This window comes from Serinus canaria, chromosome 3 (assembly GCF_022539315.1).
Source record: "Serinus canaria isolate serCan28SL12 chromosome 3, serCan2020, whole genome shotgun sequence".
NCBI classification, from domain to species: Eukaryota; Metazoa; Chordata; class Aves; order Passeriformes; family Fringillidae; genus Serinus; species Serinus canaria.
In genome coordinates, this window is record NC_066316.1 from 57,077,729 (window position 1) to 57,104,283 (window position 26,555).

The window sequence follows — 26,555 nt, forward strand, 5'->3', positions numbered from 1 at the left end:
CTTGGATTTTGGTCTGTTGCACTTTGTGACCCTCCCTTTATTTATGCTACAGAAGGAAAAGGCCCATGCGAATTAGGTGTGGACAGATGCTGAAGTAGTGCCTTGGAGAAGTAAATAAACTTTGCCAGAGTACTAATTTCTATTTCTGGAAGGAAAGATTATAGGTCTTTTGAAACCACTTTCTTTCTGCCCCTGACATCCTGCAGAGAGCCTGCATCACTCACTGATGCTTTTTGCAACAGCTCCTGGGCTCTTTCCCATTTAGTTCTGCTTTACATATTAATTTATCGCGGTCGCTGCGGGAGCTGCCCTTTGCGGCTCGCCCGTCCCGAAGGAGTTAACGAGGTTTATTACATAATCTGTTTAACATTCGGGATGGATAGGAAACGCACGCCCCTCTCTCTTCTCCTGCAGTCCGTGAGTTCGCTCAGCCCGCATTGCTGCCCGGCGGTGCCAGCCCGGTGCCAGCCCGGTGCCCGGCGGCTCCCGGCCGTGTGCCCGCATGTCCGCCCGCAGCCGTGCCCCGCTCCGCCTCCGCTCATGCCCCGCCGGCATCGCACGCCCGCGGGTCTCCGTCTGTCCGTCTGTCTGTCTGTCCGTCTGTGCGTGCACATGAGAAGAGAGGAGCGAGGGGAGGCGAGACCGTCCCGTTTGTAGGAAGTGCCGACAGCCGGTGCGAAGCGTGAGCGAAAACTCTGCCATCTCTTGGGCTGCTGCGAGTGGACAGACCACCTCACATAATGCCATCTTTTGATGAGGTTTTGAAGGAGGCTGGGGAATTTGGAAGATTTCAAAAGAGGGTCTTTTTCCTCCTTAGCCAGACAGGCATAACTTTTTCTTCCCTGTTCGCCAGCGTAGTTTTCCTTGGGCGAGCACCAGGCAACTTCTGGTGTAGGATCCCTGGGGCGGCTGAACTGAGCGAACGATGTGGCTGGACACTGGAAGAGGAGCGAAACTTCACGGTACTGCCCTTGCAGCTGGGGAACGAGTCCGTCACCGGGGAGTGCGAGAGGCTGGATGTCACCTGGGACGCCTCTGCCAGCTGCAGCAGCCCGCTCGGCCGCGGTGGCAATGGCAGCGCGGGCAGCCGGCCGCTCGCCCCGTGCCACGGTCACTGGGTCTACGAACAGCCCCGCTGGTCCATTGTCAGCGAGGTAAGGAAAACACCCACCCTCGGACCAGAGGGCTATACTGACAAAATGGGGTTGCCAGTGCAAGGGTTGTTGCTTTGCTGGCTGGTTTTCCTTTGCAGATTTATTTAATTCTGAGTGCAAATCCAGACAATGAGTGTGATCAAGTGCCGGCACCGAGCTTTTAGGGAAAGGTGAGCTGGTATGAAAGGTGGCTGTTCAAAGTGCTCATGCAAAGTCGAATGCCCTGCAGAGATATTGCTCTGTATGTCGAGGAATGTCAGATTAAAAGTCAGAGTTAAATCCTTGCAGCTGAGGCTTCAGGTGCTCAGTCTCAGGCCGGCAGCTTTGGTGGTGTAAATTCCAAGTGTACTCTATGACCAGGATCAATGTCGATAATCTCTTCTCTGTATTTCCAGTATTGAACATGTAAGTTTGCAGGTAATAAAAAACAACAGGCGGCAGACTGCCTATCTGAGATCTGGCAGGAGTCAGAAGAAGTGATTGTGCTTACTAAAGAAGAAAAACCAAAAAAACAAACACACGTTTTTGTCCAAAGCTAACATTCAGCTTTTCCTGAATATCAGTGTCAGAGAACAGCAGGCTATTATCACTAGTGGTAAGCACTGGCAAATGCAGTGATTTTTTAATGAGGCTGCAAAAGGTCAGTGAAGATGCTTTCCTAGGAGATCCTTTGTGTAATCTGTAATTGTGCCATGGGTGTGCTGTGGTCTGGCTTCAAAATACAGTCTGCACACTAGGAGTGTGTATTTAAGGGTCATTCTGACAGCAATTGTCACTCATGCAGTGATGAAAAATCCAAAGTGTGCTTGGAGGGATTGGCTCAGAAATAATCAAGGCGCACTGCAAAATGTGCAGTTGAGGGCTCTGGTTCCTCCCTGTCTGGTGAGCCTCCTGCTGTGCTTTTTAATTGGGCACTTGCACTGGAGCTGTGTGCTCCAAAACAGGGAGCAGGGCACAGCAGGCAAAGCCCTGAGCAAACACTGACAGGAGATGCTTATCCCCTCCTTCCAACTCAGCATCCTTCTCCCACCCAGCTGGGGCTGCTGTATCCTCTGCCAGCCTCGGGCTGTCCCGAGCAGCAGCTTTGTTCCCTGAGCATCCAAGTGGCCCTGAGCAAAGGTTCAGATCTGGCTTTTGTGTACAATCTGTGAAATCAAGGCTGCTCAGAGGGCTGCAAATGCCATGCAGGGAGTTGGTGTCAAACTTTGGTCCCTAATAATGATGTGTCTCTGCCCACACTGGCAGTGGAAGGCAGGGCTGGGTGGGCAGGGAGGGCACACAAATGATGCCTGGGAACTGCAGCCTGGCTCTGGAACAATCCATAGGACATGGACATGGTGGGAAGTTTATACTGCTGCCTCCAAGGTACCTCTGCTGGGGAACTGCAAGGAGTTAGAGGGAACTGCAAGGAGTTAGACCTTAAAAATAAAAATATAGAGATTCTTTTTCTGTTGTCCCTTTTCCCCCCTTCACCTTGCTATAGGTGAAGGCATGTGGGCTGTGTCCATAGGATCATGCTCAGAGTCTGTTTATGGCAGCACTTTGTGTATCTAACAGAGCCACTGTGATTTTCCAGCAGCAATGGGTTCAGCTATGGGAAAAAGAAAGCAGTATTTGTCTTACAGCAATAAATGGGAGTGAAAGGTTCAATGTTCTCAGGCAAACACCTCATCCATCCTCACTTTCTTGCTCTTCTCTGCTGAGGAGACCTTCAGGACCAGGGAAGGGAGGAGGGATGAAGGGATGATTGAGCAAGCACTCCCACCTCTGCCCCCAAAGGTGCAAATTGGGAAAACGCTGGAGTAACAGTCTGCAAGGCTGGGACTGTCTCTCCTCTCTGCCAGGGCAGCAGGTCCCACCATTGGTGTCACTGTCACTCCTAAAGACACTCTCGCTGGCTAGGTCCACCTCAGATGGAGGCTGCTGGGCTGTGACCTGTGCAACTTGGAACCTATTCCAAGTTTTGCAACATTTTCTGGATAAATCATATCCCATGAGGCTCAATTTCTTAATCTGAAAAGGAGGCTTGTGGCATGCATGTCCTGACTCAATTGCTCTGAGATCAGCTACTAAAAGGGGTTTGATATCTTATTAATGAATTATATACCCAGCAAAGACAATTTATATCCCAGATTTAATTTAGTCTCTTTTCGCCCAGCTGAGTCTCTAACAAAGCGTGACTTAATTTAGGCTCTGTTTAATTAGCTGACCAAAGACTTCTTTTCTTACCCAACTACTTGAAAATGCTCCATTTTGTCCATGATTGCAGAAATGTTTCTTTCAGCTAAAGATTTCTGGCATGCCTTGTTCAATCAGCAGTGGAAGTGAGCAGGGAGACAAAGTCAGAAGGAGGAGTTACAAAACAGTCTCAGGATGTGTGTTCAGGGAGAAGGAGAGAGAAGGGGGGGAAAAGTCAGTGTACTGAAGGAGTGCTTCCAGGCCTATGGCAAGCACAGCTCCAGTGTGGCTTTGCAGTGTGACAGGGGATTCAGAGGGCAAAAGCAGGCACATTAAGCCTTCTTTTTGGATAGAAGTCTCATCACACAGGAGGTGTGGCAGCCAAAGCACAGGCTACTGCAATAAGTTCTGAGCACCCTTCAGGAGCTAAATCACGGCTGATTTGTGAGGAGCTGTGAAACAAAGGGCTCTATGGTACCTGACTTGACTGCTCATGCTGCCCACTGGCCATTCTCTCATCTTAGACAGTTGTCTTATGCAAAGGTGTTCACAGTAGCATCAGCAGAAAGAGGCAAAGGGAAACAGGGGAGTGTGGATTGATACAAAGCACACACTTCTCTGTAAGCACTGCTTAGGGTGCCTGCTGCATCACCTGCTGCTGCAGGACTCCCAAGTATCAGTGTTGGGGGTACAGTGAAGTTCTGGGAGAATGTAGAGGACTTTCCTCCTTCAGTATTTGAGGAGAAGAGCAAATTGTATTAAGAAATCATCACAGGAGCAACACATGGCAAAGCCAGTTACCTTGTTCCAGTGATGGGCAATGCAGTTTTGCTAAAGAATCCCTCTTAACATCTTTTGGTGTCCAATGGGCTCTGAGAATAAGTGCCGACCTCTGCAGTGACATGGCCAAGGGTCCCTGTGCTCCATTGCTTTAGGTCAGGCTTTTCTGTCAGGGCAATCCAGATTTGAGAAAGTTGTCACTGGTGTTGCACACAGAAACCTGCACTGTGTTTGAGTTGAGCAAACAAGACCTGGGTTGACATAAAGGTTTCAAGATATCAGTTTGAGACACAGCTGAGTCGAGGTGATGGAGCTGTGCAGAGAACCTTGGCCCAGTGCAATCAGCTGTGGTTTCATTGAGTGTGCCTTGCATATCTCCCTGTGAACCTGCGTCAGCAGCAGGATGGGAATGCAGTGGCTATTGAGATTTTTTTTGGAGAGGGAAACTGACAGGGTAAATAACCAAGGCAAATCAATTCCTGACTCACACCAGCTGGTGCCATCTGAAATGATGCTGGTCCCAGAAGGTGGCTGGCACTGCTCAGGAGGGAGGGCTGGTGACAGCAGCACCTCCTCAGAGGGAGGAGGGAAGGGAAGGGCTGTGCTTCTGTGCAGGTCAGGTCACCCCCTGACCTCTGTAGCACTTGAAACAGAAAGTGTTTTGCCTGCCAAGTCCTGCTGGGTGAGTCTTGTGAAGGACCCATCTATCCAGGACACACAGAAGTCAATAAACCTAACTTTTCAGGAAACTGTGCTGAAGATGGGGTCACTGGTCTTTAAGACTGCTGGGCTTTGGCACTTTGCACTATTATCCCTGAGAGACAAATCAAGCACTTTGTGGCAGGGTGGCTAGAAATAGTGTGCAAAGGAAGAACCGTTTTCTTCAGACCTTTTTGTCCTTGGTGACTCCTCAAGGCATGGGCAGGAGTTACAATTGTGACTGCAGTGAAATGGCCTGAGGAGGTGAGGAAAGGAAGAGGGAGATCTGTGTGGTCAGCAGCAGCTACAGCACAGATGGGAGTATTTTAGGCAGCCTTTGCTGGCAGGAGTTGAGCAGAAGGGACAGATTTCAATATGTCCTGTCTGCAGCAAAGCTACACACTGTAGGTGATGCCATTTTGAGTCCTAACAATACTTTGTTGCCAAAGTGTGAGATCTGAGGTGGAATAATCGTGTGAACACAGCCTATTGCACCTGCTGGGAATCAATCTTCTTACTTCTCTGCTTGCCAGCCATCTCAGAAAATACCAGTCAACATTTGCAGAAAAACCTGGAAGGAAAAAAATAACTTTTGTCTCATGGTTTTTAGTCCCTCAGGGAAGGAGATAACATGTCAGTCAAACTCAGGATGGAAAAAAGCACAGCTGATCCTTATGCTGTCCTCCTCCAAGGGAATAAACAACTCAATTTACCTCAAATTGTTGATCTAGTGTGACTGTTGTTATTGCCATGGAAGTATATCCTGTCTTATTTTCACTGTCATGATGGGATTAGTATTAATTAGGGGAGGGAAAAGGGGAAAAGGCACACAGAGAGCCGGGGAAGGAGCAACTGCTGGATTTCCTATGAAGCTCTGACTAAGATTTCTCTGTGTGAGCGGGGCTGGAGCAGTTCTTGCAGGGGTCATGCCAGTGGGGCTGTGTTTCTTCCACTGCCATCAAACCCTGGTACTAGTTGAGGGTTCAATTTTTTTCTTATTATTTTGAGGACAGTTGCTGATTTTCCCCCATTAGGAGATGAGGACTTTCTCTACCTCCTTCTTGCTTTGTCCCTGAAGAGACAGAGGGAAAGGAGAAGTAGAGTAAAGGCCTTTTGTGGTAGGACACTCAACAGGTGATCCCAGTGGCAGGGACTCAACGTTCATGGGCTTTTGGTCATGCACAGGAGAGGAGAGAAACTTACAAAGCTTTCAAAACTAAGCTATCCCTCAGGCCCTGGCAGCGGGGTGGTGGCTGACTCCTCTTGTCCTGGTAAGTGCTCAGCTTGAAACAAGACATGGAGAAGGAGAGTTGTTTCATCCCTGAGCTTTCTGCCAGAAGCTTTAACAGAAAGCAAAAAAGAAGATTATTTCTCCCTTTCCACTGCATGCACTTGCAGAGGGGTTTGATGCAGTAAGGATGTAGGAAAGATAGCAGCTTGAAAGGCCAGTGGACAAAAGGAGAGGAGAAGAACTGCCCAGCAACAACTGAGGAATGTGTAGCAACAGTCAGCATCTCCCCAGGTTTCCTTAAACTATGAATATCTCCCTGGACCATTTGTCACTGGCAGTGAAAGGGTAAACCAAACTCTTTTTGGTCACTCGTATGAATGCCATGTAAAATGTGTACCTGGGCTCTGGACATGCTGCTGCAATTGGGCTGGGGAATCACTGTAAAATTCTTTATTGACCTAGAGTTTAATTCATTGTTTTGCAATTTAATTGTAACAAGCAGTAAAGTTCTTCAAAACTCCTCCCCAAGGGTGCCCCATTTTGAGGAGCTATTAATGGCATGTTGTGATTTAAAACAATATATTTCTACAGGGATATGTCTACTGAAGTGAATAAAGGTCACTCAAGTACCAGGAATTACAAGTTTGTGGTTAGTCTGGAGGTCAAACTGAAATGGAAAATGTTGGCCTTGAAGAAAGAAGTTGCCACAGTTCCATATTTCCCAGTCATTAGTCATGTACAAGCTCATCCAGTTGCCACTCCTTCTTACAGTGATTGCACCATTGATGAGCTACAGGGAGCAGTGCAAGGCTTCTTCCTTGTCCCAGAGAGATCTCTCTTGGGTGATTTGCTGCTCCTTTATAGGTCAGTGAAGCACCCAGCACTGTTCCTTCCAGTCACAGCGCTGCCCTTGTAATTCTGAGCATCTCATTGGTGTCCAAGCCTCAGCAGGTATGCAGACATTCACGACAGGGTTGTATTTCCAAACAGCAGTGGCTGGCTGCATGGACTGCAAGGCTGGCAGGGAGGACAGAACTGTTTTTTCCATCTGTTAAGGACACTGTAGAGGAATGTCTGGAAGGAGCTGGTTCCTGCTGCCTGTCAGTGCTGGCAGCATCTCATTTCTGCTTACAATGGCAGCAGAAATGAGATGCTCAAGGCTAAGAGAGAAGCAGTGAGGAAGTGGATTGTTTCCCAGTTTGGGCAGTTTTTTAGTCAGCTCCCTAAATGGAAAGGGTGTGTGTTCAGGTGCACAGTGGCTTGTGTCCTAGAGTGGACAGAAATCCTGCAGGTGGGGCCAGGACTGAGTGCAGAGGTGAGTTGCAGGGCTGTGCTGGGTGCCTGCAGCAGTGCACTGAGGGGCTTGGCTGAGAGCACAGCAAAGCCAGGAAGAGGATGTGCCCTTACCTGGAGCTGGCCAGCTGAGCTAGGTCCCTTGCTAGGTGATTACAGTGAGGAGCCAGCTCGCTGGTTTCTGACAGGGTCTGTTGGGGTGCAGCCAGCGCTGTACAGAACAACAAATAGCCTTAAGATCAGGGGAAGAAAACCCTAAGGCTTTACTTCACGTTTTCACATCCCTCTCTCCCTGCCCTCTGGCACTGCAATGAATGCTTTAGCATTTTTAGCAGTGTACACATTAGCCTGTGCATGGACAGGTGTATGAATGCTCAGAAAGAGAGAGGAGGCACCACGGCGCTGCCTTTCGAGGGGGCTGCTAGCAAGGAACGTGGGATGTGTTTGGGAGGGGTGTCACACAGGACTGACTGGAGGCAGCCTGAAAACAGAGGCAGCCTGCTGCAGATGATTTTTGTCCACGGGATGCATATCAGGATAACTTTCATGCACAACCAAAGCAGGTCACAGCTGAAGCACTGAAGTGGGTCTGACAGGCAGCCTGGATAAAGAAAAGGTCTCTGCGGGGTGTTCAGTTCTCTTTTAAAGGTTACATTCCCCTCTAAAGGTTATGTTTGCAAATGAAAAACAAGACATTAGCAGCGTAATGACTTCAATGCTAGGTGCTACGTCAAGCAAACAGAAGTGCTTATCTATATCAGAATTTATTTAAATACTTAGAAAGTGACAAAGTGCAGGGTCTAACTTAGGAGAACAGTTAGTGTACTGTCTCTAATCTTCACAAAGAGCCCTCAGCTCCTTAGGAAGTTTCCTGTATGGTACTATTTCCCAGAATACATACAATATTTGACTACATTGTTAGTGTAGAGGTAGTTTCAGCTGCTGCATAAATAGTAGGAAATTGCTGTACAGATGAAAGAATCCTCTCCGTTAAAGATACTTTCCTCTTCCTTTCTGGCATGCATTTTTTCTCCTGTCTTCTTTCATGATAGTTTATTCCTTGCTTGTTTACAGTAAAGAGAGATAAAATAATTTTTTGAAAAATGTGGGGTTTTTTTTTTCAGCTTTTGAAAAGGGGTCAAGGAGAGTCTCAACATCTGTCATCAGCACAGGCAATTGCATTGTGTCTTTTAAAAATCTTCTTTTAATGGTCATTCTCATAAATCCCCACTGTTTTCCAAAAATACATCTTTTGATACCATTTGCTAGCATTGTCATAGCTTCAAAAAGCAAGAGGTTAAGCTGCATTTGAAATCTGAAAGTGCTGCTCCATGTTCAGTCTAATTTAGGAAAGCATTGCAATTGCCCTTGAGTATGACAGCTGAGAGCAGGTTTCATTCTTCTCAGAGGTTTCTGCAGCTCTTGCTCAAGATTTCCAGAAGTGGAAGCCAGGTGCTCATAGCTTGACTTGGCTGACAGGTGGCCAGTCAGGCTCCCTGGAGTGATAGGGTTGACATCAAAACCATGTTTAAATTCAGTGGAAGTGGGACATCCATCAGGTTGGAGACCTGTGAGGTGCCCCTTGTATGTCCTGTGTGATCTGAGAGCTCTGGGAACTCAGGCCAGGATAATACTCTGGGCATTTCAGCATGCAGATGGGCTGGGATGGAGCTTGAGCGCATGAAACAACATTTTAGGGTCTGGAGAACTGTGAATGCTTAAGAGGCTGCTGTCTCTCTAGCCCACCCCGTACCCACTCTGCTCAGGCAGAGTGCTTGAGCATTGGTGCTGTCCTGTGCTGGTGAGCACAAATGTGGCACATTGTGTGTGCTTCAGTGACCAGCACCTTATTGACAATTAAAAGTTTGTTATAGTCACATCTGAAAGCAAAAGGGTCTCTCTAGGTAAATGCTGGCAGCTGCTGTTGTCTGTGGCTTCCTTTGGTCCTGAGGCCTCACTGTTGCAAAGATTACTCCAGGTAGGGATTGAAACCTCCCAAATCCCATATGGTCTGCAGTGGCTAAATTTCATTATTTTCCTGAAACAACTACAGTAATTTCCATTGCCATGCCATAGAATTACTTCCATTTTAGTTTAATTCTAGTTTTAGTTCACAGTCCCTTCCTTCCTCTCAACCACTTTTCCCTTCCCTTTGCCTTCTCTCATCCCCACCCCCATCCCTGCTAGTAGTGCTAGGGAGTTACGGATGCTGCAGTATAAGGAATAGAAAAGTCTGGGAAAGCTTCAGCAAGAAAATACATATTCAGTGTGTCTGCAATTGACCTGAGATCTGTTTTCAGTTTCCTTGGAGACTACATGTTTTTGCTTTTATCTAGAAGGCACTAAGAAGGATAACTAAACTAACAGATTTCTATAAGACGCTGTTTTCACTGGCAATAGCTGTGGACCCTTATTCTGCACCAAACAAAGTCAGGACTTTGCCTTGGCACCATATTTAACAGTGGTGTTTGCAGAAGAGCGATTTGCTTTCCAAATCTGGACAACTGATGCATGAAAGGCAGCATCCTCTTGGCAAGGAGGAGCTCTCCCTGTTCATGACCACTTTAAGAGTGCTTGCTATGGGCCCACCAGTGCTTGTTATTGAGCAAGCAAATTTGAACTTCCCCTTCCTCTTCCCCCTCCCTGTGGACCTATGCAGTACTGTAATGTTTTGCCCTGAGGGTGACAAATGACCCACCTGGGTGATTATGCCTCTCCCTTGTTCCCACAGTATGATCTTGTGTGTGGCAATGCCTGGATGCTGGATCTCTCACAGGCCATCCTCAATCTGGGGTTCCTGGCTGGGGCATTCATCTTGGGCTATGCTGCTGACAGGTACAGTATGAGCTCATACTTTGGTTTGTTGGGAGGTGAAACCACTCTCAGTATCACCTGCAAGAGGCACGTGTCAATGTTTTGCAGGTTTAATTCTCTTGGGATAAATATCTCCAAAATGAATTAACAAACCCCAGCCAATGTAACCTTTGCTTTTATTTGGGCTGGAAACTTTATGAAATTGTACTTACTGGTCCTGCTTGGAGCTTAAATTACCACAAAATGAGCTTTTCTTGTGGTTTCCAAACTTTTCTGTGCACATCTGGACCCAGAAAGGGCAGAAGGACACAGAAACAAAAAGGGAGCATTCAGAGGAGCTTTCTGACTGATGTTTACTGAAGGATATATAATAGGCACCATTGATAATTTCTGCTTTCTTTTCCTTTATCAACAGATATGGCAGAATCCTCATCTACCTGCTCTCCTGCCTTGGGGTTGGGATATGTGGTATCATAGTGGCATTTTCACCAAATTTTACTGTATTTTTGATCTTCCGGTTTCTCCAAGGCATGTTTGGCAAGGGAACCTGGATGACATGCTATGTGATTGGTGAGAGCTGTTACCCTCTTTCCTTCTTGGTTAGGGAAAGTGAGGGATTTTTGGAGGACAAAGACTCTGACTGCATCCGCTTGTCATTCTATTTTTTCTTGGGAACAAAGCACTGGCCCTGGAGTCAGCAGACAAAGAGTAACCCAAATTCACCCTGGTTAATGCACTTGTCCTCCAATGATTAAGAGGTGAGGGAATGGATTCTTCATATATAAAGTTTTTGTTGCTACATACATCACCAGGATGATAAAAAATCTGCAGAGCGAGCCCCAAACAAACCGGATACACAAAGAGGGACGTGGTTTATTTTGGCAGAGTCTGAAGGTCTTACACAGATGCTCAGAGGAGTTAGCTGCTTCTCCTCACTGGGAGGACAGCTTGGCTGGCTGCTTTCATTCTTTAGTTCAGTGTCAAGGCTGGACACCAGGGCCCATATTAGGATTATTATTTTCCTGAAATGGGAAAAGAAAGGGAAGCTATGTTATAAATAGCATCAAAGCAGCAGGGATACAGAATCTTTGGTAGATTATCATTTATCAGTCTATAGTCTATAGCGATGAAGCTCCTTGCACAGCAAGCTTCCTTTTGATGAGGAAAGGATATTGTTGTGGTGTCTTGAATGACTGCCAGGTTCAGCAAGGCAGTTGTAAAGCATGAAAAAGCCAGACATTGAGGAAGGCATCCTGCACGAGACAGGGTGCCAGATTTACTTTAAAAATAAACCAGCCATTTGGTGATCTACTGTTATAACCCAAAACATAGTGATGACATCATTAGGCAAAAGGGCAAAAGCTTGTAGCATTGCTGTTGTATGTGAGGCCTGTGACAAGTGTTTAAAATTCCTGGTGGAAGTTAGATGAATGGGAGCAGAATTGCAACCAGACATAAACACTTACAGTGAGACCTGGGGGCACTGTGGTGATCTATGTGAAAACATACCAGTCTAGCCCTTTTAGTACCTAAAGCCCAAAAGAACCTTGGTTTTTTTTGGGCTAAGTTACACTGCTGAGCAACTTCTGTCCAAGATCCAGAGAAAGTACCAGAAGCTGGTTTTCCTCTTACTTCCATGCACTTGGCTTAATTTTAAACTGAGATCTTGAGACTTTGGCAAGTGCTCTAACCAGCAACATGTTTTATGACAGATCCAGGGCTTCCTTAAAATGGCCAAGCTTTAACAGGAAGGAATGTTTTTCAATGCTCAGATCAGGCTGCCTGACTTTAGGGAAAGCTTCAGAGATCTTGAGAACCTCAGGAACACTGTATTACTGCAGGCCTAAGCAAAGTGCCTAACTCTTGGATAGAGTGATTCCTTCCAAATCCCTTCAGGGATTGACTCTTATCTCCTGGGATCACCCAGAGTATTTGCCAACCTAACATCTTTTAAGAAACATGCATGTACAGATCATGGGTTTGTTTGCACCAGGAGCAAAGCTCTTGATCTGTGCTTCAGGCTGCCCCAATAAACTCCCTTTGTATGTATGTAAAATGCAATCCAGCTCTTTTGGGGTCAGTGCTATCAGCAATCCTTAGGCAACAGAGTTGCCCCTGAGCTATGCAGAGGTGATGGATAGTCAATAAAAATGGTCATGCTGCCATATCTCTCTGCATTGCCAGCCAAAACAAATCATTGTTACTTGTAAACTTGTTCCTCCTTTAGCAAAATAAATAAATAAATCTAAAATAAAATGTTTTCTATGTGTTGCAAGGCAAGGTAAAACACTCTGCTTTTACTCTGAAGGTGTTGTAGTGAAGATAGTTTTGGAAAAAAAAAAACAGGAGACACCTCTTCATGCACTGTTCACCTCAGTTGTGGATGTCGTGGCCATGGGATATTGCCTGAAAATGACCATAGATTTCAGAGCTATTAGACACATTCACAAAATTAAAGGTCCACCAAATGATTTTAAAAAAACCCAAATAACAAAACCTAAAACTTTCCTAATAAATAAGCAAACCAGACTGGATCATACCTTACCTTCAGGGCAACCATGCTTTGCTTAAACTCTCTTCCCCACAGATGCCTTGTCTATATTACCTGCTGTGAGCAGCCTCTGCCTGAAGGATCCCCTTGTCTGGGGCATGTGCCAAAATTGCACCAGGGAGAGTGCTAAGGCTTTCCCACCAAGCATGATCATGATGCAGTCCCAACCCCCTGTTGTGGCCCCCTGTGATTCAGTAGCAAACATGCAGTCAGAAGCCCCTCTGGCTGGAGAAGGGTGGGTGAGCTGATGAGGAGGGTCACTCGTGTTTGCCCTGGACAGCCTCAGTGTGCCTACACTGCTGAAAACAAGATGCTGGGCTAGACACAACTGTGGCCTGATACAGCAAAGTCTTCCTTATATGTCACCTCTAATAATTTATTTTCAGCTTGGGTTTGTTTCTGTGTTATTTATTGTGGCTTTGTCTCTGCTCAGTGACGGAGATCGTTGGTTCCGATCAGCGGATGGTTGGAATTGTGATTCAGATATTCTTTACCCTGGGAATTATAATTCTCCCTGGAATTGCATACTTGATTCCCACCTGGCAGGGGATCCAGCTGGCCATTTCACTGCCCAACTTCCTCTTCCTGCTCTACTATTGGTAATGTTGCAGTCATTGCTCTTGTCATTATTGCTATTGCTATTTGAGCATCTCGGGAGTCCTGCTGTGGCTCCAAGTCTCCAGAGTGGAATATGTAGGTTAGGAAGAAGATATTTGCACATTGTTGACTTTGTAATTTGTAATTCCCTTTTAGTGAATCACAGACATACATTATTCTAGTTTTTCTGCCCACACTTTGCCTCTCTGATCAGCCACAACTGGCCCTTCACATAACCCTGCACTGTTTATAAGGTTAACTTGACTGAAGTTGGTTTTTCCCATAAGCCATGAGACCCCACTTCTGCCTTCCATTATTTACTTAGTTAAAGTTTGACCTTGCCCTCAGGTCCCCTGAGCTGGGCAGCACAGCTGATGAGAAAGCAGAACTCTAAGCCATGGTAAACACCTGTCTCAGTGCAGTGGTCCTGTGGGATGGTTCCCAAGAGACTAACCCATGGAGCCTCCTCCTGAACCCTGCTTCCTTAAACACTGCCTGCTGTGAACCTTAAAATAGTGAATCATCTTAACCCCAGGCTAGCAGAAACTGAAGCAGCCATCAGTGACATTGCTTTGTTCAGTTTATAAAAGAAGGGTGTTTGTGTGTGTGTATCTTACAGTGATAGAGCCAGAAACTTCCTGATCTGCCTGTATGTGTTACTCTACCTGTTTGGTGCTGGCTTTCATTGTTGCTGTTCTACAGGAACCTTCTTTGCTTGTTGGTTATACTTTTGACAACCAATGTGCAGATAAAATATTACAATTTCTGATTTTTCAACTTTGCAGAGTATTGATGTAGTCTCTTTTCTTCTTTCTGGCCCACTAGGATCAAATGTTTTACAGAAGGCTGACTGGAAAAGCAGTCCTCAAAAGAGTTTTTGTGTCCCAAAGACTGACAAATCTGTGTTTTGTGTTAACACAGGGTAAAAGATAAAAGACTTTGGTTTACTTATGATGTTATAAGGTAAAAGCCTTATTTAAACTTTTGTGTTCTTACAGGGTGGTTCCTGAATCTCCACGGTGGCTCCTGACACGCAAAAAGGGAGAGAAGGCATTGAAAATCATGCGCAGGATTGCAAAACACAATGGGAAATTTCTCTCACCCCATTACTCAGAGGTACAGTCATATGTTTGAGCTAGAGGTTTTTCCAAAGCTTTCTCAAGCTTTGGAAGGTTCAGTGGTGTTAAAATGCATTCTCTCTAAGGGATGGATAGCACTCTTCAAGAGTCACACCAGAACAGTTTGCTGTCAGTCTCTACTTTGTTAATTGCAAGATGGGAAAAATGAACTGGCTGGAAATATACAGGCTGAAAAATATAAGTTTGCAAAACAAGGAATCAAGTCTTTCTTTTGTAACACTCCTACTTAAAGAACTTGTGAGAAATATCAGAAACTAACCTGAGGGGCAATGGTGTTTGATAGCAGTTGCCATTTCATCTGACAGAGCTAGTGTATATAGCATGATCCATTTTCCTGGCTCCTTTTCTAGAAGTTCCTTTCACAACTCTAAGAGAAAAGGAAATTAGATTTCAAGTATAAATTTGCTTCCATGCCAACAGGGAGAAAATATGCTGCAAAGTTCACATCTGAGGAAGCTCTGTCTGAGATCACTATTCACAAAGTAGCATGACGTGTTAGAGTCACAGTCCTTTGGCCAGTGGTCTTGACAGACCTTGAGAGGACTGATGCATTTAATGCAAATAAAGCTGTTGTGACATTGCAGCATTTGGCTTGTCCTGTGTTGGTAGCAAATGTATGGCTCTCAGACCATGATTACTGCAGCATTGGACTTATGGTTCAGTGGGAACAGATGTGGTTAACTGGAGTGATTATGGTCCCTTTCAACCTCAGCCATTCTATGATTCTTGTCCTGGGTGCAGCAGTCAGGTGTGGTCTCTCACAAGGGCAAAGCAGAGGTGCAGAACCCCCTCCCTCACCCTGCTGGCCACACTGCTTGGATGCAGCCCAGGATACAGTTGGCTCTCTGGGACCCAAGTGCACATTGCTGGGTCATGTCCAATCTCTCACCCACCAGAACCCCCCAAGTCCTGGGCAGGGCTGCTCCTGGTCTGTTCATTCCCAGCCTGTGTTGACACCAGGGGTTGCCTGGACCAGGTGCAGCACCAGGTTAAACCCCTTGTTAAACCACGTGAGATTATGAAAGGACACAGAGGTGTTGGAGTGAGTCCAGAGGAGGGCTGTGAAATGATCAGAGGGCTGGAGCACCTCTCCTGTGAGGAAAGGCTGAGAGAGCTGGGGTTGTTCAGCCCAGAGAAGTGATGTTTCCAGGGAAACCCTAGAGCTGCCTTCCAGTACCCAAGGGAGAGTTACAAGAGAGCTGGAAAGGGACTTTTGTCAAGGGCATGAAGGAACAGAACAAGGGGGATGGCTTCAAACTGAAAGAGGGCAGTTTTAGATTAGATATTAAGAAGAAAATCTGCACTGTGAGAGTGATGAGGCACTGGAACAGGTTTCCCAGAGAAGCTGTAAATGCCCCATCCTGGACAGTGTTCAAGGCCAGGCTGGACAAGGCTTTGAGCAACCTGGCCTAGTAGACAGTGTCCCTGCTCATGGCAAGGGAGCTGGAACTAGATGAACTTTAGTGCCTCTTCCAACCCAAACCTTGCTATGATTCTGTGAATCTATAGTCCTTTGCTGGGGCATATACATCAGTGTGATTCCCACATTCAGGTCAGAATGATGCAGTGCCAAGTTGCCCCAAGTCATGTAGCAGGGCGTTTGTGCTTCTGCAGCTTCCTCTCCACGTTCAGCCCCACATTCCTACACCCACTTCCTCTCTAAACATCAGCATTTTCAAAGCATCATGTCAGAAAGATGTGTCATTCCTTGTTTTTTCTTTAAAGTTGTATTTATTTTTTTTTTCAAAAGTATCCATGCTCATGACCTTAAGCCACTCACAGCTGTAACAGATTAACCTCCACACATCCAGATTTGTACTGGATCTGTTCCTAGGATTATTTAATATAGAATCTCTGTCATCCTTTTGCTGTGCCCAGGGGAAAGACAACATCTCCAGGAAGTGCATGGTAATGGATCAAGGATTTGAATTAGAATATGAATTAGAATTTGTTTAGAATTTCAGGCTAAGTGCTGCAGGTGTGGAGGCTCAAGAAGAAGTGAGAGGCATTTATTCCTCAATGGACTTGGGCTCAGATTTCCCAGTATGTCTGTATCAATTTCATCAGCCAAGTGTCTTACATGGCTCTGGATGTTGCAGCTTTGGGTTTTTGTTGGCATGCAGAAACCACAGATGACCTTTATATGAAAAAGGATAAACAATTGTTGTTTTTGCTTTGTGAGTTATGACACTGGTGTAGGTCAACACCAACCAGAACTTATTAAATTAATTCGAAATTATAAACTCCTTTTTTTCCAGTTGCTCATATTTATCCTATCATGGAGAGTCTTTTCAAACTAATTTTCTAATTCTTAGTCTCTGTCCAAAACCAGAATAAACTGAGACCCTCTGAGTAGAGCTACTTCTTAAGAGAATTCTGGATCAAAACCTGTCCCTTTATCTCCAGATATTTTCCTACCCTATACAACATATCTAGACCATATGTATTTCTTGCATACATTACCTTACATATATAAATGTATATATACATGCACGTATGTATAAGCCTGCATGGCCCATGAAGAATTAAGCATGTGTAGAACTATGTACATAAAAAAATTTTGGGAAAAGTGATATGTAATTTTGCTGGAACATGAAAAGGTGAGAGAAGTTATAAAGGGCTCATCCAGGGTTTTCAAATCTTTGGAAACATGGGCCCTGTCACTGAATTCCTGACTGCACTGGTGTGAATAGCAAAGCTCTCCTTGACTTCAAAGAACAAAAAGAGGATTTTTTTTCCCTGCAAAGTGTTGACTCTCCATAGTGCTTTTTTTCTTCATCTATAAAAAAGTGTGTGCTCAGTCATGCTGGGGGTTATTTTTACTTTATTAAGACATAAAAATACAAGTGGCAGTTGTGCTGAATTTATCTTTAGTTCTCTGGAAATCTAAAACCATATTTGCACAAAGTCACAACTGATGGCTGGCAGCCTGTTCTTATAAACAACAGACATGGCAGCTTTATAACCATATTATGAGAGTCCAAGAGCAGTGCAGAAACCCAGCAACCCCAGCCTGCCTCACTAAGGACTCTGGCATGCAGCACAAGTGGCAGTGCTTTGAAGAAAACTTTTGGCTCTGGCTACAGAAGAAAAGTGAGAGGGAGTAGAAAGGAAGTTCAAACAAGTGTGGGGTTTCTCTGTCTTACTTACAAAGCTTTGTGTCAGTCAGTTAGGAAAAAGTCATGTGTAAACACATCCAGCCAAACCTCACTGAAAAGCAGCTGTGCTACCTTATGATAAAATAAAACAAATAAAGGGTGAAAGCTTTGGGCTCAGTCCTGGCTATGCTGATGAGACCCTCAGGCAATGCCTTGGCTTTACCTGTGTTCTCCTCATGGATTTGCATGTTACCTCCAGCTTCTCTGTCTTTTCACTCCCTTCTGGCCTGGGCTCCTGCACCTCTGTAAGCAGCAAGTGCTGTGGTAATAGAGAGGGGTTTGCTCCTCTCTTTGCCCTCTTAGGCATCCTCTCAGGAGGGGTCAATAATGGGGAGTTAAAGCAGCAAGGCTGCCTAAAATCCTTCTAAAAATGGCACAGCAGGTTTAACCCCATGTTCCCCACAGCTGCTTTGAGAGCTGATAGCAACCCCAGCTGTGGCTGCCAGTTCTTGGGCAGTATCATGTTTGGTGCCTGCCTGAAACTGCCTCTGCCTTATCTTCCTTGTGTCTTCCTCACTTGCCAAATGACCATGTGAACGAAGGGTTTTCACCTGGCTCAGTTAAAAACTGCTGGCCAGGGTTAAAACCAGCCTAGATCAGTGTAACTAATCCCTTTTTGGCCCTGCTAGTATTCTGGCTCTGTACTGTCCACAGCCATGAACTTCAATGGGTAAACAGAGGACTGTGTGAAATCCTGCTCTTTTCTGTTAGTGTTAAACCTTCTAACCAGTAGTCTCACTGAGTGTCTCATTGAGATTGTATTGCAGGCAGCTGGGAGCAGATTTATTATATTTTGTAGACAGTGTGAGAACCATTAATTCATACTTAGCAGGTTATTTCTTTCAGGGCAAAAGCCACATTCAGCACAGCATGTGTATATTTTAGGATGCTCTGAATTTCACTGGTTGAATATTTTGTAGCACCCAAGCATTGTCATAGATCTGCTCTTTCTCTCACTCCCATTTTCTTCCTGCTGCCCAGCTTGCTGCCAATGATGTTCCCAAGCCCATTGCCTGCTGCTCAGCTCCTCTCTCCCTGCTTCCCTCAGCCCATTGCTTTACCCTATTTCTTTGTCCCAGCCACCCTTGGCAGAAGGCAATTCTGTGTCCAGTGGCCCTGATGTGACGGTGATTGCTTGTTAACTTCCAAGAAAATCCAGGTCAACAAGGAGGAAATAATTTTTCCGTTCTCAAGTTAAGACTGGGGATTTTTTAAATTGATTTTTGCACAATCATCATTAAGGAAAGCCCAGAGCTATATCCAGTTATTATCTGTTCCAACACCTGTGCATGGCTCTGGAGTGCTATGAGCAGCACACTGGCTTGCCAGCACCTTTGCTCACTGGACTGGAAAATTGCTGATCACTGTATTTACACAGAAACTGTGTCCCAGGGTGTCACTCGTGCGCCGAGGTTGGGGCAGGAACAGCGAGAGGCAGGATGGTAGGAAGGCAAAGAAGGCTTCATTCAAAAGAACCGAGAGGTTTTTATAGAGTGGTACGATAGGTTCTGTTCTATTGGCTAACTAACAGAAACATCTTTCTCACACACTGTCCTTGAGAGGAACAGAACAATAAAGTAGAAAAACAGCACTTGCAAATTGTTTATAATCAACAAGTTATCACATCTTTCCAACTCCCTAAAACTTCTCACAAGCAGCTGTGAGAAACGCTTGCCGTTTCTCTCTCTCTGTCCCATGGATCCCCACCAGCTCCTGCCTGACTGCTGACAGCTGACTGCTGCTCACTTGTCCCCTCAGATCACTATTAGCAATGAGGAGGTCAGCAACCCCTCCTTTCTGGACCTGGTGAGGACTCCCCAGATGAGGAGGAACACACTCATCCTGATGTATGCCTGGTGAGTGCCTATGTCAGTCCAGCTTGTTACCTGAGTGGGGGGTCTTGAGGAAAGATTCCCTTGTGACTTTTATGTTTTCTTCAGCTGCTTGCAACCATTTGTTTGCCTTGCAACACTTTTTTCCTTCTGCTGTTTAGGTTCACAAGTGCCCTTATCTACCAAGGGCTTGTCATGCGCTTGGGAATTATCGGAGGAAACCTCTACCTGGACTTCTTCATCTCCGGAGCCGTGGAGCTGCCCTCTGCTTTCCTCATTATAGTGACAATGGATCGCATCGGCCGGCGCCTGCCCTTCGCCATGGGCAACATCGTGGCGAGCGTGGCGTGCCTCATCACTGCCTTCCTGCCAGAAGGTAAGTTATTCCCTGCCCTGGGACAGGCTCCTCAGGCCAGTGTCACCTCCTGAGCAAGGATAGTGAGCCACACAGAGCTGCAGGTAAAAGCAAAAGCATCTGGTGATGCAGGCAGCACCCAGACGTGGAACAGCACCCCTTATCTGCATGTAGCACAACACCTTGTTTCCCTGGCACATGGAACAGCCATCTCTTTGATGGGTTGTGAACAACAGCTGGGAATAGCCTTAGAGAAAACTTCTGTAAAGGCCCTGCACTCTCTGTAAAGCCAAATGCAAGGGAAGAATATACAAACATAATGGGAAAATACATTCCCTGACCAGGAACAGACTTAGTGATGTAGGAAATCTGATTTTGGTGAGTCATCTCGGTAAGTCTTTTCCTTTACAAACAAAACAATGCAAACCTCAACACAATGTAGGGGCTGTGGTTGGCATCACAGAGCTTGTTGCCTCGCCCTCACTCTCCCAGGGGTTTGGACAATGCTAAGAGGCTGGGAGAAAGATATGGCTTTTGATTAAGCCATTCTTATCTGGTTTCAAGGACAGAGAAAAGGTCTGATATTGCACAAAGCCTTCCCAGCACTTCTCTCCTTTCTTTAAATTGTTTTCCCTACCATGGTTTTTTGGAGGGTGTTTTTTTTTTGTTCTTCCTGTTGGTTTTTTTCAGGGTTTTTTTGTTGTTGTTTGTTTTGTGGTTTTTTGTTTGTTTGTTTATTGGTTTGGTGTTTTTTTTTTTTGTTTTGCTTGTATTTTTTAATCCCTAGGGAGGCATTTGGAGGTGCTTTGAATTGTATATAGGATTATGCTTTGCCTTACTGTAGCTGGGGACCAGCAGCTCAATGGACATCAGAAAGGCTTATTCCTCCCCAGAACTGTTCCTGTCAAAGTGAGGGACAGTCCTGGCCATCCTAAGAGGTTTTAGTTTCTCAAGGTGTATCATGGGGCTTCTCTCGGCAGGAGAGGACAGCCTGGGGATTAAAATACTTACAGTTGGACACCTGAGGTCCCAGTCGTGCTTTAAAGAAGTCTGTTTATACAGATGGATAAAAATGTAGCTCTCAGATCTGAGCCCCTTCACACTGTGATGCTCACACAGTTCGAGTCCCCTGGCAGAGGGAGGATCCACAGGGACATCAACATCACCTTGGGAGTCTGATGGACTGAAGGGATGTCATGGAGATGATGTGGATTTGTTTTGTTCTTTCCAGCCTTTGTTTTTCTTATATAGTTTTGCAAACAGAAGACTTCAGGGCAAAAGCAGTGTCTTGCAACATGGGATGAAGTTTGATGGTGGTTTGTTTGGTTGTTTTGGAAGGGAAAAAAACCCAAGTGTCTCATTTTTGGTTCAGAGAAAACTGAGTTGTTTTCTTGTTCTTGCACTGAAGGTTTGAAAAAACACAATCACTGCCAGAGCCCCCTCCAGTGGCAGAGCTCCCCTTTGTGTCAAATTCAGGCTCGGTGTTTCCCTTGCCTCCCTGCCTGTCTAGTCATGGTTAGACCACGCAGAAGACTGCCTTCTTCCAAGAGTGTGACAGAAGTGCTTGTCACATTCCTTGCCATGCACTTCCAGAGAGCACCAAGATCTCCAGAGTGGGGCTGCTCACAGTGAGAGGGGCAGCTCTGCTCTGCTGTGTGCGGGTGGCCACTGCATCCCTGCTGATGTACAAGGGCTTCCTGCTGATGTGTTCAGGGCAGTGGCTGCTCACCAGAGCTTGAGTGCAGCTGGGAGAGCTGGGCAGAGCCAACGGGGCAGTGCCAGGTACAGCCTGTGCCAGGTATGATGGGAGGGGAGGATGACCAGCACTAGCATAATTAGGAGTGGCTACAAAAATCACAAAGGGTAAGTGGACTGCTCTAGGGAGAATGATTTTACTGCAGCCTTCCTGGAGGTTTCCAAGTGATGTGTAGATATGGCAATCTGGGACATGGTGTAGTGGTGGAGTAGCAGGGTTGGGAAAACTGTTGGACTCAATGGTCCTAAAACTTTTTTCCAACCTAAGTGATTCTATGATTCTATGCAGATTTAGAGGTACTTTCCTTGGGGTCAGAAGGCTTTGGGAGGTGACTCAACAGTGTTACAGCATAACATCTGTCTATAGAAAAATACTCCTTTCTGCAGCACAGTTTGGATGTGGTCATGGAAGCTTATGATGGTTATTCTCCCACCCATGCTGTTATGCTCCACCAGCATCTGGAATCAATCAACTCTAGTGATTTCTAATTCCCCAAAGCAGCCTCACATGATGTTTGGAAGCAATAAATGCCAGTACAGATTGATGCCTACGGCAGTGGCCTTTCAGTCTGATTTGCAGTGTTCCTGTGGTATAATTTCTGCTGACAGGCCTGGGGCTCTCAGAAATGCTCTGCTGGTGTGGCAGAGCACACTTCATGCAGAAGTGTTTCTTTTTGTATGAACAGATATCCCATGGCTCAAAACAACATTTGCCACGCTGGGAAGACTGAGCATCACAATAGCTTTTGAAGTTGTCTATCTAGTGAACAGTGAATTGTACCCTACAACACTGAGGTATGTCAAAAGCTCCCAGGAATCTTTCAACTTTTCCCTGTGCTTTTCACCATTTCCTATTTCACCATCCTTTGGTTAAACTTGGTTGTCTCCAGAGTTTCCCACTCTGAATAGCCACTGCCTAATGTGGAAGGCATATACTGAAGAGATAATTTTGGAGCTAAGTCTACATTCTACTCCTTAAACTGCTGGCTATTCTGTTTGGAGCACCTCTCTAATACCTGGTACTTCTTGTCTTTTGCAGAAACTTTGGTGTTTCCCTGTGTTCAAGTCTGTGTGATCTTGGTGGGATCATAGCCCCATTCCTGCTTTTCCGATTAGCAGCCATTTGGTTGGAGCTACCTCTAGTTATTTTCAGTAAGATTTAATTTACCATATATTTTTGCTTTAAATGTCCTTCTCCTAACAGAGCTTTTCTTTTGGGTCAAAAGCAGTATGTGGCCTTATCTCCCCCACAGAGCAGTGCTTCTCCACCTTTATGGCTAGAGCAAGAGGCTGAATGGCAAATGGGTGAAAGGTGATTTCTGTGCACAGCGTGCTCAGGTCTGCTTAGGTAACTCTGCTGAAGGAGCAGAAAAGAAACTATGTGAAGTGCTTTAAGACTGAGAAAGCTTTCAGCTAGGTTCTGTAACTGCATGGGAGTCTGTGGCTAAACCAGACTTCTAGGAGGTAGATGTGACTGGAAAATATCAAAATGAAAAGGATACAATAAGAGGGGAAATTTGCACCAGTGACAACTTTAGCTGAAAACAGAATTGGAAAGACAAAAGACTTTAATCTTTTGAAAGATTACCATTATTTCAAGAAAATACAGAGATAGAAGTACAGTGTTCACATTATCTAAATATTAAATTCTGCTGCTTCTGAGGGACACCTGAATTCCCTCTGTCTTAAGTAAACAGCTACAAAATCAGAGAGGATCAGAGTGAGCTGTGCAACACTCAGGGAACATTTGATTTTTTGCTCCAGTCCTTCTATTTTTGACTTAATACATTGTATAAATTATATCTATGCAGGAAATTATTCCAAAATATCCATTCCTAGTTCAGATTGTATCTGAATGCTGTTCCCCAAGGAGTAGTTTTTATTCTGAACCACATAATTTACTTTGGCTATGGATAAAGAAGAGAGTATTCAGGAAAATCCCAGTGGTTTCAGGAAACACAGATACATCTACATGACAGAGCCCTTTAAGAAAAGGCAGATTTGTTCTACATGAGAAATTCCACCCTGTTTCCCATGTTGCTTTTATACATTTGCCCATGTGCACTTACCTCAGGTTTTTGGCTTCTAAGATCTCCCTTTGCGGAGATCAGGCTGCAGATGAGCTCCTAGCCCTCAAGTGATTTTGCAATAGGCTAAATTAATGTTACATAGAGGTATTTGATTAGAATAGGTTAATCTGAAATAGTTGACTCATGTAAAACATCTCACTTCAAACTCAATCTGAATAAACTTTTCTCAGTGGATAAATGCTGAAAATAAAAAAAGTAACAATGTTCTTATTGCTTTTGTATTTCTTCAATGTCCATTGTAGGTATTCTTGCAGCTGTCTGTGGCCTCCTAGTATTGCTTTTACCAGAGACAAAGGGAATCTCATTACCAGAGACAGTGGAGGATGTGGAGCAGCTTCCAAGGTATGAGATGTATTTTTTTACTTATACTTGGGTGAGGTTTCCAGGGGATGTTCTCCTCCAACTTTACCAACTGTCATGAAGTATTGACATTTTCCAGCATCCAAGTAAATTCCCTAGTTAGGTGGATGCTATGAGCAGGTGGTATTTTTCTCAATTGAAACCTGAACTTTGCAATATCACTAAGGAAGGCTATGAAAAAAATGTATGGTGATAAAACCTGTATTTTTCTTATAGAGACACAAAGTTGTCCAATGCATCTCTGGAAACAAAAAGCAACAACAGTGCACAAGAGAGGTGCTGCAAAGCATAGTCTGCAACTCTCTGCTCAAGAAAACCAGCCATTACCTCAGTCCAAGCATCCTGTGAAGAAGGGCCCCTTATCATGGATGCAATCCCACAATTTGTGAAGTCATTTAAAAGTCACAAATTAGATGGATTTATAGCTGAAGAGCTTTAGGCACAGCTTTCCCTCTCCTGGCACACAGCAAGCCAGACTGCCCTACAGATATGTGGGGAATATTTGTACCTTGGCTAAATAATTTGAGGTCCTAGTCCTATAAATGAGTTTCAAGGAGAGGCTTTGAATATCACACTAAAAACTTTTGCCTGATTCAATGTAAAAACAAAAGAAAGAGGAATTTTTTAAAGGAAAAAATTAATGTTTCAGTACTGCAGCTTAGACTACAACTTGAACTACATATTTGCCTGTTTTTTCACACTTATACTGCTCTCTCCTTCTGTTTCAACAGTCATTTTGGAAAATGTGGCAAGAAACGGAAACACCGGGACACCAACTCTTATATTTGACTTCTGAAGGACAGCACTGAGCTAAGAACTTTGTTCCCATACTGGGAATTTGTTCTCCACCTGCCACCATTTCAAAATTTGCTGCAGAATATGGATTAAACTTCATGTTTTCCCTCTAAGCACAAGGACATTTAATACAAGTAGTGTATTTTTCTATGAATATGGAATAAATACTTTTTTTTTCTGAGTACGCTGTTTGCAAGAAGGGACTGTGGTTCTTCACAGAGAACAGAACAGCTCTAAAAATATGGAATGTCCTGCTCAGTGACCCTGTATTCATTTCTGTATCTATTTGAGACTTTTGTTTATTGTTTTGTTAGGATTTACATTTGTGTGGGAAGGATTTAAATGGCAGTGCTTGTTTAGATGACCTTGAGGAGGAGAGGATGACTATTTTAACCTGTCCTCCTGTGCCCCTGAAGAATCTGGACCAACAGAAGTTATGGTGGCTGAAAGAGGAGGGCACTGATCAGGGTGACTCTTTCCCTGGTTGACAGGGATGGAAATCAGCAGTGTGCCTCAGCAGAATCTCTCTCTAGTCTGACTGTCATTCACAGGGACCCTTTTCAACAAGTGCCCTTCTTCTCTCCTTGTTCAAGGGCTTTCTGAAATATGGAAGCAGTCCTCCTCACCTTTCCAGGGCTTCATGTAGCTGTCAATCCCTGCACAGGGCATTAGCTCTGCGGGACAGATTGTCCTCTGCCCATTAGTGCCTTCCCCAGACACAGCGGGGGTTCATGTGACACCCCTCATCTCTCCAAGGGAAGGGCTTCTGCCTGCTCTCCTCTGTTGAGTGCTTTTTGAAACACCTCTTTCAAGAGCAAGCTGATTTTTTCCTTTGCAAATCATGCTCTCTGCCCATCCCTACAAACCAAATTCCTTCACCCCCACCACTGCCAAGATGACTTGCAATTTCTGTCTTCTGTTCATTATCACTATTTGTCATCTTTCTGTCTTGGGGATAATTTTTTTGGGTTCTTGACAGAGATCTCAAGCTGACTTGGGCAGGGATGAGCCAGGAGCTTTGGTTATGAAGGGAGGTAAGTGTTAATTGGTCCTTTGAAGCAGACATGTAACAGAATAACTCTCTGGCTCTGTGAGCAGATTCCAGGGACAGACTGCCTTTCCCTTCTCCTGTATGACCTTCGTCAAGAATTGTGTCCTGGTCACTGACTGGTGAACAATACACTCCTTGCAGGGAAGGACTTGAAAAGATGTGGCATTCAAAAGGTATCCTGTTACCAACAGAGAAATAAATAAAAGAAAGTGAGATATTGTAAAGGACTTTATAGACTTACAAAAAACCCCATGTTTGGCACAGACAAATATAGGACTGAGTTTGGAGGGTTCATACCACAAATCAGTAGCACTATGGTGCAGTCAGTAAAAATGAATGATCACTGCTCCAGTCTCCCCATCCTAGGAGCACAGGAGGATTTCCTATGGTGAGGAATATACTGTGCTTTTCAGCAATTCCCATCGCTCTCTGCCTTTTTCCAGTAACTGCCTTTATCACCAGCCCTTCTGGAGGAAAACAGGACTTTTAATAATAATCCCAGCCTAATGTTTGCACACTTCAGGTAGTTAGGGATAAAGGCCTGTCTTTCAAGGCTGTTTCCAACTTACTCTGAGGCATAGCAAAGGTCAAAGGTATGCTTAGCAAAACTCAGTAATGACTTAGAGATATGAAACTAAATTAACATCTCACAATCTATATGGCTAATGTACAAGACATCACACAAAACTGGAGCTACTGCTACAAGGAGAAAACTTCTCCTAG

At 45.0% G+C, this 26,555-nt stretch overlaps 1 protein-coding gene across 2 annotated transcripts; it reads left to right on the plus strand.

The window, feature by feature from the left end:
• The first annotated feature begins 464 nt into the window (after positions 1 to 464).
• SLC22A3 (solute carrier family 22 member 3) lies at positions 465 to 24,965 on the plus strand. Of its 2 annotated transcripts, XM_018919915.3 has the most exons (12): positions 466 to 758; positions 854 to 1,154; positions 10,067 to 10,170; positions 10,565 to 10,719; positions 13,134 to 13,299; positions 14,296 to 14,413; positions 19,353 to 19,450; positions 19,588 to 19,802; positions 22,223 to 22,331; positions 22,576 to 22,688; positions 23,869 to 23,968; positions 24,718 to 24,965. In XM_018919915.3, the coding sequence occupies exons 1-12, from the start codon at positions 754 to 756 to the stop codon at positions 24,773 to 24,775; spliced, it is 1,542 nt and encodes a 513-aa protein (XP_018775460.1). In that variant the 5' UTR covers positions 466 to 753; the 3' UTR covers positions 24,776 to 24,965. The 2 variants fall into 2 exon arrangements, with proteins under 2 accessions (XP_009093497.1, XP_018775460.1); XM_009095249.4 differs by having other exon boundaries at positions 465 to 1,154.
• The last annotated feature ends 1,590 nt before the right edge of the window (positions 24,966 to 26,555 follow it).

Excerpts from the sequence above, each read along its gene's own strand:
- SLC22A3 (XM_009095249.4), top strand. The coding sequence starts at position 741 with ATGCCATCTTTTGATGAGGTTTTGAAGGAGGCTGGGGAATTTGGAAGA. Across the intron at positions 13,300-14,295 it reads CTCTTCCTGCTCTACTATTG|GGTGGTTCCTGAATCTCCAC; the intron begins GTAATGTTGCAG and ends GTGTTCTTACAG. Across the intron at positions 22,689-23,868 it reads GCTACCTCTAGTTATTTTCA|GTATTCTTGCAGCTGTCTGT; the intron begins GTAAGATTTAAT and ends TGTCCATTGTAG.